The sequence below is a fragment of the Orcinus orca genome, chromosome 14, assembly GCF_937001465.1.
Source record: "Orcinus orca chromosome 14, mOrcOrc1.1, whole genome shotgun sequence".
In the NCBI taxonomy this organism is placed as follows: domain Eukaryota; kingdom Metazoa; phylum Chordata; class Mammalia; order Artiodactyla; family Delphinidae; genus Orcinus; species Orcinus orca.
In genome coordinates this window covers 14,452,584-14,466,611 of record NC_064572.1, presented here as the reverse complement: position 1 = coordinate 14,466,611, position 14,028 = coordinate 14,452,584, and the positions used below count along the sequence as shown (strand labels likewise).

Below are 14,028 nucleotides of genomic sequence, written 5' to 3'. Positions count from 1 at the left end.
CATGGGGAGGAATTTTTGAGGGTTATTTTCTATAAAAAATTATAGATAAGTTTTACTAATCTATAGTAGAACTACACAGTCTACTATATGTCTATAGTATATATATATATGTATATATGATAATATTGGCATAAGCATTTCTCTTTATTTTCTAAATTTTCCTCTTCCTATACAGAATATCTACTAATGTTGCTTCAATTTGTGATCACAAGGAAAACCTACGGAGACACATTTGCATCTGTTGATTTGAAATAACACAATAATTAGTTCACACTCATTTTCAGATGTAGACTACGATTCAGTTTACTTGCTTTTCTTCATAGTCCTGTGCAAGAAAGAATTTAAAGTGGTTCTTTTAAATGGTCAATAGTCCCATCCAAATTAAAGTTACTAATTCCCATTTCACCTGAACCTTATTTCCACACTGTTTCACTTCATATTCTATAGTAAAAACACAAATATCTTTGAAATTAATAGACTTCAACCTCAGTAGGTTGATAAAAATGATGACATCATGAATGCTTTAACCAGTGGCATCAATGAGGATTTACAAGACCATTTTTCTTTATGTGAGACATGACAAAGTATCAAATCATTATACCAAAATGAGATTTTTAAAAAGCGCATAAATGTACTTCAGCAAATAATGTCCATTTCATCTCATTAATACAAGTCAATTAGGTACATAAAGATCAACTAACTACTAATATAAACTATTTTCTTTTTGTGATTGAAAACGAACAAAGAACAAAGCTTTTGAATAAAATGTGACTGATGTGAATCTTGGAAGCTAAATGGTTCCAAGTAAAGCTTCAGATTGATTTCCAGAGATTTAAAAGTAATAAAGACTGCTACAACAATTCTTGGGAAGTAGAATTCTGTAGGCCAAATAATAGAGAAAAGGTATGTCATTAGTAATTATATTAAAACAAAATATATACAGCTCATATTAAAGACATCTATGTATTACAGTCTACCTTCTCAAGCTTTCTGGGAAAATTCTGCCAGAATCAGTTAATAGATCTCTTTCTTCTGTCATCTATTTCCCTAGTAGGTGTAGTTTTTTACTTCCCTTACTTTAATATGCAAAGTTGCAGTGCTAACAATCATTTTGTAAATTTAGGTTATGAGGAATATATATGGTATTAAACAAACACATTCAATACGTTCATTTCCAAAACATCAAAGTTCTTCTGTAGTTATTAGCTCTTAGTTTTATTTTGATGTGGTATATAATGCAATAATTTTTTTTTTTTTTTTTTTTTTTGCGGTACACGGGCCTCTCACTGTTGTGGCCTCTCCCGTTGCGGAGCACAGGCTCGGGACGCGCAGGCTCAGCGGCCATAGCTCACGGGCCCAGCCGCTCCGCGGCATGTGGGATCCTCCCGGACCGGGGCACGAACCCGTGTCCCCTGCATCGGCAGGCGGACTCTCAACCACTGCGACACCAGGGAAGCCCAATAATGCAATAATATTTTAAAAGCGAGATTAACAAATTACATAAACTCTCTGGGCGTCAGTTTTCTTACAGTAAAATTTCTTTTTAAATACGTCTTTGCCTGAAAAAAAGAAAGCCCTCCCGGCACACTGCCAGTTTCATTTGCATCCAATTACCAAAGATGTAAACAAAAAATTGATAGTACTTGGCCCTACCGAGGAACTGCCACGTGAAGCAGCAATTCAGTTTTGTGCTTCATTCCCACCTGACCCACATTTTTTTCTAAGCAGGAATTCTAAATGAGCCTTTGAAAAAGGTGTTCGGTAGAATATCACTTAAGGGCCAATTTAAGTGGTGCAACGAAAATGTGGCAGAATACCCAAAACACTAAGGAACAAGGCTTTTCTTGTTTTCCAGCCTCTCCCACCTCTCGAGCTTACTTGTTGAGTATGAATCAGGTTAAATGAAGCTTGGAAGTCATTACGTTGTGAAAGATGCACGGTAAACATGAAAAGATCATGTCCAAGTTCAGTGGATGTTAGCTGTAAATTTCAAAACCAAATCAGCGCTTCAAGTACCTTGGAACAAATGGGGAAAATCTCAGATGACTGCACACCAGAGATATTAAGAACAAGTTTTGCTGGAAGCACATCTATCAAAAATGAATACTGCGCTGACATTCTCACAGAAAGGAGATAGAGAATATTCAAAAACCCTTCTCCAGAAAACAAATACAGGAGAATAATTTCAGTGTGGAAATCAGAAGGGAAAAGGGCAGGGATCTATTTCTTCTACTACATTTCTTCGTTTTGTTTTTAAATAAATGTGTAATATGATGACATGCCCTGTGTGTCCCCCACCACTAATTCCTTGTTTAACCCAAGGCCTTCCTGTACCTCACAGCCTGTTTGAAACAAAACCAAGAGAGGATCATTTCAAGAGAGACAAAAAAAAAAGCCATTCTTGGCTTTTGGATTTTTAAAATAGGCTTTGAAAATTCACTGCAGAGACAACAGTCTTTAGAGAAAGGCCTTCTGATATTAAAAGCTCTACTCATGGATACCAAAAGCGCAAGGCCCTGATGTGTCGGAACATAAAAGGAGACCAGATAAAGAGTCCAGTCTGTCCAGCCCCAGACAGGCTGAATGTTCCAGAGCCTGGAGGAGAGGAGAGCTGGAGGGAAGCCAGGGCTCTCCATCCCCCTGCCCAGATGGAGACCAGACAGATCCAGAGCTGAGGGGAACTTCTGTCTTGCTTACCAGATTGGACCCAGGAGAATGGCCAGGTTCCAGAATCTCCCACACCTCAACCCTTGTGCAGCACAGTTTCAGGAAAACAGATTTGGCAACAAACCAAGTGTAGGCTGTCAGGCAACCTTCCCTCCTCCCTCCACCAAGACACCGCAGTCCCCAAGTTGCCAGAGAGAGCATTCCCAGGTTTCCAGCCTCCTCTTAAAGAGGCATGAGTGACGCTAAAAGCAGAGCAAGGACCTGGAGGACTCAAAAAGAGATGCGGAGGGTCCCAGCGTGTGGTCCAAAGATCAGTCAGGAAAACACGCATCCCATAATGAGGCAGGAGGTAGATGGGCCCCAGGCCGAGCAGCTGGAATCTGTCCCCTGTGGACAGGTACTCCAAGATGAAGACAAGAGAAGGAGGATAGTCAGAGGAGCTGAGCCCTGCCCAGATAAAAACGTAGAGAGACCACATTTTCCTCATTCTCGAAGCCAAGGAGGCCTTCTCAACTACACATGCACGGCAAGGCTCCTCAGAGATCAAAAAGGGAGGGCGCGCCACCCCATGGTAGGTGATGTCAACATACCCATAGGCCTCTTCGCTAGAATCCATGTTGGCTAAGAGACGCACGCGCACACACAGGGGAGGACCCTGAGTTGAACCAAATACAGACTCAGAACCAGACAAAGCAAGATGATTGGCCACAGCAAACCCGGAAGAAATGTCCCATATAAGTGATTCAAACTACCACGGGGGCACGACTCTTTCTCTGCGTCTGCCCGTGGGAGTCTATTCACACGTACCCTTTTTCCTCCTAATAAACATTTTACCTGTTTCACTACTTTCCATCTCTTTGAGGGAATTCATTTCTACAAAGCTGATGGGCCAGGGGCCTTGTCACTGACCGCTGGTCTAGTGGTTAGGATTCAGCGCTCACTGCCACAGCCCGACTTCAGTCTCTGGCCAGGAATCGAAATCCTGCTTCGAGCTGCTGCAGGCTGAGGCCACCCGAGATCCGCAAGATGCCAGCAGAGACGAATGAAGACAACTAACAAAGACTTCATTTGGCCAAACTTGAGTCAGGCTCCTCTGAGCCCTCTTTCTGGCCTCTGACCTTGGGCTCTGTCCTTGTTCTGCTTCGTCCAGTTTCAGCAAGAATCCTGCTAGGTCAAGTTAATGGAAATCCCCCACCTGTGACCTCTGACCCCACTCTTCATCCCCCGCCTTTGATATCCTATCACTCTGGTCTGCCTTCAGCAAGAACCCTATCAAGTTGGTTTTACCAGAATCCCCCTTTTCCTTAAGGCTTCCTCTTAGTAATTTTCCATCCACTGTCCCCCACTCTGGTCCTGAGCTACAAATCCCCGCTTGTTCTTGCTGTATGTGAATACTGAGGTCTCTCTTCCACTATTGCAACAGTTCTGGAATAAAATTTGCGTTTATGGCTTTAACTTCTGTCTGGCTCTAGTTTTCTTTGATATAATTCAGCCCCTGACAGCAAACTCAAAACAGAATGCCCAACGATCCAACGTCCCCTCCCCATCAGGTGAGTGTCCAAAACAGACGTATAGCCCTGGGAGTAAGATGGGGGGGTACACCTTGAATTCAAACTTAACAAATATTCATTCTGTAGTTGAATATTTCAGGCCCTGTTCTAGGAACTAATAGCACTGAATAACATGGACAAACAATCTGTATCTTTATAGAAATTACGTTTAGATGAGGAATCAGGCAATAAAGAAAATAAACATAAAATAATAGTATGTCAGAGGATATAAGTGTCGTGAGGAAAAATTAAGTAGAAAAGGAAGCATGAGAGGAAGTACAATTTAAAATAGGGTGCAATTTTAAAGAGGTAGAGAAAGACAGCTTGGAGAAGATGACCTTTGAATCAAAACTTAAAGGTGAGAATAAACACAGAAAACAGTGATTTTAATGGAGTTTGTACTGAACAGACAGGGATTAGGTTTCCACTATCAAGCCGTATTCTGGCTGCAAGGCCCATTGGGTTTAAATATGAAATTAAGGCCGACAAGAGCAAATGAAGAACATTACATATGAGCACATTTTAAAATTTGTGGTCTGTGGAATTTACTTGCTACACATAAAAAGCGTACATAAATATTTTTTTCTTCACAATCACAGTGTTCATCCTCACAGGAAAAAGTCCAGCTGCATTTGTAACACTATTTTTCATTTAGGTAAATATTTACATACACTGAATTTTGTGCATGTGTTTGTGTCTATATGCACAGTATAAACACGGGTCTGCACATTTGGTATCCCTCTAAGCATTCATTTCCGAAAGCCATTTAAAATTTACATATACATATAAGCATTGAGAATATCATTCTTAACCTTCTATCTGCCCCAATATGCTTGAGAGATACCACTTCCCGTCACTACAGTGGCTACACAGCATGAGGGGGAAGGAAGTGGTGCAGGAGCGAGGGAATTTAGCACTAGTCTTAAATACCTCTCAAAGGATTCGAACATGCTCTTCCACAATTCAACACTACCTCTTACTTCCCAGCGATACACACAAGCAACCAGTTCCTGACCTATGTTTTGGTTTAACAGCAGAGAAGTGCTAACAGAAAGTCTGAATAAAAGGCACTGGCATTCAGACAAGAATTTTATTTTCATTTAAACCTTTACATTTAAAAAAAATCTCAGCTACTCAGGGATATGAGATACTAGGAACCACAAGCTCTGGGACTGGATTCTTTTTCAGTTGCATTTTTCTTTATTCCCGTAGCAACTGGACTCTGCTCATCAAACTCTGCAGTGGGTCAAGAGCTTAATTTTACAAGTGTGGGAAGGTTTATGAATTTAAGAACAGACAGTTATGTGCTGTACCATTCAGCTGCCTGCTGGTGTGTTTAGAGGAGGAAGAGGGAGAAAGGGAGAACTGAGCTACAATCAATCACATATTTTTTAAAAAGTCTTTAAGGATTTTAAGTGAAATGATCTGTATTATCAGGAAAAAAAAAACAAAAAACACCTAACTCAGATTGCCTATTTTCAAATAGAGAATGTAGCACATCATTCTAATTACAGTTGGAGTCTACACGTATCCTTAAATCTGAAATGGGTCTCTTGTAGGCAGCATACAGTTGGGTCTTGTGTTTTAATCCACCTAACCACTCCATACCTTTCGAATGGCGAATTCAATCCATTCACATTTAGAGTAATTATTGATATGTAAGGGCACACTAATGCCATCTTATTAATGGCTCTCTGGTTGCTTTGTATTTCCATTGTTTCTTTCTCCTTCTACGTCTACTTCCGTAAATTGATTATTTTCCATGTTGGTGTGTTGTTTTCCCTTTCTCTGTCTTTGTGAATCCATTCTATACAGACTTTTGTCTCGTGGTAACTTTGTAAATTACATTAAAAATCGTATAGATGAAACAATCCATTTTAGGCTTATCAGCTGTCGCAACTCATCTGTGAAAGCCTGTGAAGGCTCTGTCTTATATTACTCATATTACTGATATTACAACTGGTATTACTGATGTTACAACTTACCTCTTTTTATGTTGTATATTCATTAATGATTTATAGTAGCTATAGTTCTTTTTACTACTCTTTGCCTTTAACTTTTACACTATAGTTGAGTGGGTAACACACCCCTCTAACATGGAGTTACAACTCTCCGGGTCAAACTGCCTGTGTTTCTCCATCTCCAGTGTATTGTATACTTTCGTATGTCGTCCTGTTGCTGAGCAGCATCTTTTCATTCCAGCTGGAAGAACTCCTTTCAGCATTTCTTGCAAGGCAGGTCTACCGGCGGTGAACTCCCTCAGCTTTTGTCTGGGAAAGCCTTTATTTCTCCTTCTTATCTGAAAGGTAACTTTGTTGCATACACTATTCTTGGCTGGCAATTTTAATCTTTCAACACTTTGAATATGTCATTCTACCCTCTCCTGGCCTGTAGAGTTTCTGCTGAGAAATCAGCTGACAGCCTAATGGGGTTCCTCTGTGCCTTACTTTCTTTTTTCCCCTGATGTGCTTTAAGATAATTTCTTTATCACTGATTTTTTTAAATTAATTTATTTATGTATTTATTTATTTAGGGCTGCACTGGGTCTTCGTTGCTGCACACGGGCTTTCTTTAGTTGCGTCGAGCGGGGGCTGCTCTTCGTTGCAGTGTGTGGGCTTCTCACTGCGCTGGCCTCTCCTGTTGCAGAGCACGGGCTCTAGGCACGCAGGCCCAGTAGTTGTGGCGCGAAGGCTCAGTAGTTGTGGCGCCCAGGCTTAGTTGCTCCGCGGCATGTGGGATCTTCCCGGACCAGGGCTCGAACCCGTGTCCCCTGCATTGGCAGGCGGGTTCCCAACCACTGTGCCACCAGAGAAGCCCTATCACTGATTTTTGACAGTTTCATTACAATGTGTCTTGGAGGAAGTTTTTTTACATTGAGATAATAGGGTGTTCTTTTAGCTTTATGGAGTTGTACGTCTAAGTCTGCCCCCAGGCCTGGGAAGTTCTCAACTATTATTTCTTTAAACAAAGTCCCTGCCCCCTTCTCCCTCTCCTCTCCTTCTGGAGCCCAATTATTCAGATATTTGTTTTTCTGATAGAATCTGATAGCTCTTATAGGCTTTCATCACTCTTTTAAATCTTAGTTTCACGTCCTCTTCTAATTGTATTATTTCTATATTCCTATCCTCCAAGTCCTTTACTCTTTCTTCTACATGGTCTGCTCTGCTACACATGTTCTGTGTTACACTCCTCATCTCATTCGTTGAATACTTTAGTGCCAGTATTTCTGTTTGGCTCTTTTTATAATTTCATTCTGTTTGTTAGAGTACTCCTTCCATTCATTAATTTTATTTATGATTTCACTAAATTGCCTTTCTGAGTTTTCCTGTGGCTTGCTGAATTTCTTAATACTATTTTGAATTCTTTATCAGTTAGATCGCACTATTCCACGCCATTGAGCTCAGCTGCTGGAGAATTACCATCGTCTTTTTGTGATGCCATATTCCCTTGACTTTTCCATATTGGTTGTAGTCATGTGTTTCTGCTTTTTGCATTTGAAGTAGCGGAAAGCACCTTAACTGAGCTTTCATGTCTTTTCTGGTTCTTATAACTCACCAGGCTGGCTATCAGAAGCCTCTCTTTTGTTTTCCAGAAGGCGGCGCTATAGCTCAAGCTTGTGGTTTCTCCCTTGCCCATCCACATGGTCTGTCTACTGGAGCTCACTCTCCTTGACCAGAAGTGTGCACAGGGAGCTGGCAGCAGAGTGGGAGGGAGGTGTGGGTTTGGCACTTGGTGAGTTAGGGGTGCCCACAGTCCTGGTAGGGAGATCCCGGGAGTGGCACTCCCAAAGGCATGTGGGTAGACTTTCTGCTGAGTGCAGTCCCTTTAAGGCCATTTGAAATTCTTATCTACTTCTATTTCAAAGCCCTCCCAGCCCCTAGCTGCAAGCTCCCACCTTAGTACTCCAGGTGCCAGTGGAGAGAAATGGGTTTCTCCAGCCAAGTCCCACCCAGCGAAGGCAGTAGGGCACTCTCATGCTGCTCTTTCTCCAAGGAAGAGATATCTCTGCCACATAAATCAGCCTGATAACCACCTTCTTGGAGGTGGGGTGGTGCTGGGAAAAGTTTCTCCTACTGCTTCCGCTGTGACCAAACTCCTGTTTCTTTTTTCGTTTGTTTTCTTTGTTCTTTTTTTCTCCAATGGTGTGTTGGCATCTCTCTTTGGGAGGGCTGGACTTCTGCAAGCTGTCTGTCATGGGCGCATACTTGCCTGATTCACACTCACCGGATTCTGGTCCCACAGCCAGGAAAGGGGCCCAGGCAGCCTTACTGGCTTCATTAGTTCTGCAGCTTATAGGGAGGTTTCTCTATCTCCTACCAGATGCACTGGTGCGCAAGATTCCTCCTGGGTCCCTGAGAGCTACAGCTGCAAATTGCAGAAACCCCACAAAGGGACTCTTATTCATGTACGGGTATCTAATTCACTCATTTATAAAAGGCGGATGAAAAGGAGGAACATCTTACGCTGTCATGTTACAGACAGCACTCCTATACTAGGTATTTTAGAAACCGGGGGCCTTGCAGTTAACAAAGCCCCGGCCTCTTATTGAGTGCATATTTCAGTTTAGGCGCCCCAAAAGCTAAACGAATAAATAACGTCAGCTGTAGAAGTGCAAGTGAAAAAATAAAGCAGGTTAATGATCAGAGCATTATAGATAGAATGCTTAAGGAAGACCTCTCAGAGGAGTTTATATTTAAGCAAAGACTTAAATGAAGTGAGATTTCTTTTGTGTTTTTTTCTGATTTAAAAAGTCCTTCTCCACCTCATGGTCATGAAGATATTCCACTTGTCTTCAAAAAGTATTTTTGTTTTGTGCAATTGGGTCTTGAATTAACCTGCAAATGTTTGTGTATAGCATAAGGTAGAGACCTAACTTTTTTCTGTTTTGCAAGTCAATTATACGAATACCACTGATGGAACAGTTTTCATTTCCCCACTTATCTATAACAAGACCTTTGGCATAGGTCAAATTTGTATATATGCATGTATATATTTGGGAACTCTGTCTCAATTTGTCTATCCCAATACCATTGTAACACTTCCTTCATTACCATAGTTTTATCATAAGTCTTGATATCTAGCAGAGCAAGTTTATCTTCTTTTGTAAAAGACTTCTAGATATTCTTGAACCTTTGAAATTCCACATATATTTTAGAATAGCTTAGCAAGCTGCTTAAAAACCTCTGTTGGCGGAATGACTGGAATAGTATTGATTCTAAGATTAATTGGGGGAGAACTGATATATTTGTTGTACCATCCGTGATCATGATCTATCTCTATTTATTTAGATAGTCTTTAAAGACTTTAAATCCAATTTTAACATTTAGTCTACAGAGGTCTCGCACCTCTTTGGTTAGATTTCTCATCTACCTTAGGGATTTCTTTATTTTTCTTTCTTTTGTTTTTTTTTCTTGCACTTCTAAATGAGATTTTAAAGGTATTGATCTAGCAATACTGCTGTACTTATTGTCAACAAATAATACTGTAGATCCTCCTGAGTTTTCAATGCAATAACATTACCTGCTATTGACAACAGTATGTTTTCTTCCTTTCCAAAACTCATAATTTTTTTCTTGTCTCATTGCATTGGCTATATTGAATACATCAGGTAATAGTAGTTTATATGTCTTATTCTTGAATCCTAAGGGAAAAACTTTGGGGTTTTACCTTATAGATCATTGGTTGCTATTGGCCTTTTGTCAGGTTAAGAAGGTTCTCTCAGATCATTGCTTGCTAAGAGTTCATATGCTTATAAGTAAAACATTTTATGAAATATTACTAAATATATTGGTAGGATCATATGAATTTTCTCCCTCACTCTAGTGTGAATAAATATATTTTCTAACATTAATCCATCTTTTTATTACTGGAATAAATTTAGCTGGGCCATAATATACTGCTAAGTTTGCTAATATTTTACTTAGCATTTTTTTGTATCTATGCCCATAAGTGAAGCTGGATTACAATTTCCCTTCCTCACACTACCCTCATCTGGGCTTTATTTTATTATTTATTTTATTCTCAGATAATAAGCTGTAAAGTGCTGCTTCTTTTTCATTTGAGATTACCCATTCTTAAATATTTGCTGGAAATCAATAGAAAAGTGGTTTGGGATGTGTGTGTGTATTTTAAACTACTAATTCAATTCCTTTAATAGCTGTAGCTCTATTAACATTTTCTTTCTTCATGGGTCAGTTTTGATAATATTATCTACAACTGTCAATACCATTTAACTTAGAAACTAATTTGTTAATTATATAAATTTGTTACAGTTTGCGGTCCCTCTTGAAAATATCCCTATAATTGCTCTAAGAAATATTTCTTTTTTCTTTTATCAATCTTTTCAGAGATTTTTCTTCCTGCTTATTAGGTTTCTAAAACATGCTTTCTCCAAGTATTGCTTTAAATAAGCAACTCTTACGTTTTGATATGAAGTCTTTGCCTTTGCCATTCTTGTATTTTAAATTTTCACAATGATATGTTTGATCTATAAGCTATTTAGAACTATGTTTTAAAAGTTTTAAATATGTCATGACTTTACATGATTTTTTGATTGTTACGTCCTGTGATTCAATAAATATGATATTTACAATATCAATGTCCTCATGTTGTAAAGGATGTTGAGTTTTATAAATGTTCCATGTGTTCAGTGTTCTATATATGTCAAGCTTTTAATTTCTAGGGGGTTAAATTGTTATTATTCTTCATTAATATTTATCTGTTACACATATTAGTTTCTGGGAGTTGTGTTAGGAATTATCACTATGATTTTACATTTGTCTATTTATTTTGGAAAATCTATTAAGATTTTGCTTTCTTGATTTTTCGAAGCCATTTGACCTGGTGCATACATGAGGAGTATTAGCATAATGCCTATTTTTTGGATCCTTATACATATCCTTCTTTCCTTAATTTTGCTTTCAGAGCTATTTTGTCTTATATGAGGCAACTGACAAAAAGGAAACTGCAGTTTCCTTCTGAACAATATTACTTGGAACATCATGTTCTCATGTTTTTTCAACTTTTCACATTCTGAATTTCTTGATGTGTCTCCTTTAGCTGGGTTTTATTTTTGTGAGGTGTATACAACATGAGTTATCTTTCTGAATCTAATCTGACAATCACTATATCTTACCTGGAGAATTTCACTGATTTCCATTTATTGAGATTAATGATATATTTGGATGTATACCTGTCATATTTTTATTTTTAAAAGTAACTATTTTTGGATACACACAAGAGAATATACTTTAAAGCATTCTAATGAAATGAACTCCATTAACCCACCACCATGGTAAAATTAGAACATTACCGACACCTTGTATTTATCTGTGTGCTCCTCCCCTTTCAACACCCCTGCCTATACTCCAACGAAGGTAGTTCCTATCCAGAATTATGACGCCACTGCTTTAGAAAAATAGTCTTATCAAATAAGCATATATCCCTAAAAATATGTACATATGTTTTATGCATATATGGTTTTTAGCATATATGCATATAGGGTTTTAGCCCTATACTTTATATATATAACCTTGTAGGTTATATATATAACCTTGTAGCAAAAATGCTATTATACATATTTTTTAATGGAAGGCCTGAGTAAAAAGGTTCGGTGGCCTAAAGGACCTGCTAGAATTTGCGCTCGCATAGCAAGCACATGGTTTCTACTTTAATTTTATGTTTATCTGGGGTGACGGATAGAAATTACGGAGTGGCTACTTTGTTTTTATCTCCATGATATTACTTAGCACATGTCCAGGACTGCTATTTACAACATGCAGGCCTCAGAAGAGTGGCTTGAACACTTAAACTAAACTAAATAAAGAAAAAGTAATAATATGTAACAGTTATCATTTATTAAGCACTTATACTCATTTAATCCCTACAACTTCCCGTATTAATACCTGTTAGCAGATGAGAAAGCTGAAGTTTTAAGAAGTTAAACAAGGTCACAGAGATTGTAGCATAGCAGGCAAAATAACTCCGAGAGCATCTAGTGCCTCAGTTATCTCATCTTAAAGTGGAAATGATAACACTGACTGCATAACTACTCCTAAAATACATTTTCTTTGTAAAAATATATAAAATTATACATCTTCTGGTGGAAAGTGGGAAACCATATCCAATCAGTTAGGATGTGGGCATGCGTGTTCACACACACATACACAAAACAAAAATAACACACTCGTAACACACTACCAAATATTTTGTGAGCTTGTTTCCCCTCTGGGCACTGGGATGGACTCTCACCCCACCATGGCCTTGCTGCAGCCTCTAGTGTAATACAGCAAGCTTAAATTTTGAATCTGACTTTTATAGCTTACGTGTAAGCAAGGCATCTAGGATTCCATCAAGAGTTTTTTGGGAGCAGTAACACTAAATAAAGTAAGGCACAGACTATTTAATATTGCTTAGACATTCAACTTACTTCTTCGGCAGCTTCATTTTTTTCACCTTTTCTTCGGTGTGTTCATCTGATATACCCACATGACATCCTAATGCCAACAAAGTCCTGGAAAAGAAAACCAGACATAAGCTGCAACAATTCCTTCCCTATGTCCAGAACGACCCAACATAACAGCAGCTGGGCATGAGGTATAACAGTCCACCTCGAATGCAGAGAGAAGTATTTTGTTTTAAAGCAAAAGGAAAGCTTACTTAGTTGTAAATTATTTACTGTTGAGTAATGAGTAGGACATTTGAAAATTAAATGTTTCAATTCAAACACAAAAAGGAACATATTGAAAAGTAAGTCTCTCTACAATCCCTTCCTTCTATTCCTGTTTCTTTCCCTAAAGGCACTGATTGCTACTAATTCCTGAATGTCCTGCTACAATCTATGCATATTCTAAAGCAGCTGTGTGTGTGTGTGTGTGTGTGTGTGTGTCATTGTTTCTGCTTTCCTTTTACGCATTGGTTATGTGTAAGAGTTCTCCACAATTTGCTATCTTGACTTTACAATATAACTTTGATATATGACTTTGACTTACTGTCCTTCATATAAAGCTGGTTTATTTTTCAATAGGTCTGAAGTGTTCCATTCACTGAGTGTGTCATCATGTCTTACCCAATTCTCTGTTCACTATCTTTTGTTATTACAAACAATGCTGCAATGAATAACCTTATACATTTAATACATGTACTATATCCTTCATCTGTAGGATAAATTCCTAGACATGCAATTACTGGGTCACAGGGGTGGTATGTTTCAGAGTTTGACAAATATTGCCAAATGTCTATAGAGCTGGTCATCATTTATATTTCCACCAGCAAGGTATGACACTGCCTGCCTATTTCCCATACCTGGCCCAACACAGAGTTATCAATTAATATGCTAATGAGATGTCTCATTTACAGTTTTAATTGGCATTTTTCTTCATATAAGTGCACTTGAGCACCTTTTTCGTATGCTTTGGCGATATCTGTACTTTTTTCTGTGAAAACATTCCTTGTTCACTTTTCTGTTCGATTTGGGTTTTGTTGTGGCAGTTCAGAAGCCCTTCAAATATATGAGATACGAGTTACAAATATTTTCTCCAGTTGGTTGTCTTTTTACTTTCTTTATGCTGTTCTTTCTATGTAGAGCTTTAAACTTGTTTTTATATAACTGAATTTTTCTATCTTTCAAAAATGGCTTCTGAGTTTTATGTGATACTTAGAAAGAGATTTCCCAACTGTTAAATCACTTGAAGGAACCGTCCTTGCTTTTTTGACGGGGAAGGGGTGGGGCAGGGGAAGCTATATGTCTTATGGTAGAGGTTTAACTTTATTTCCCAGATGGATACCCAGTTCTCCACAAAATATTTACTGA

At 38.6% G+C, this 14,028-nt stretch overlaps 1 protein-coding gene across 1 annotated transcript in view; it reads right to left on the bottom strand.

Moving 5' to 3' along the window:
* RYR2 (ryanodine receptor 2) overlaps window positions 1-14,028 on the bottom strand; it is a 517,690-nt gene that overhangs the window by 289,262 nt on the left and 214,400 nt on the right. Inside the window, exon 25 of the mRNA XM_049697219.1 lies at window positions 12,646-12,729. Within this exon, the coding sequence (XP_049553176.1) occupies window positions 12,646-12,729 (84 nt within the window). The remainder of the gene's footprint in view (window positions 1-12,645; window positions 12,730-14,028) is intronic.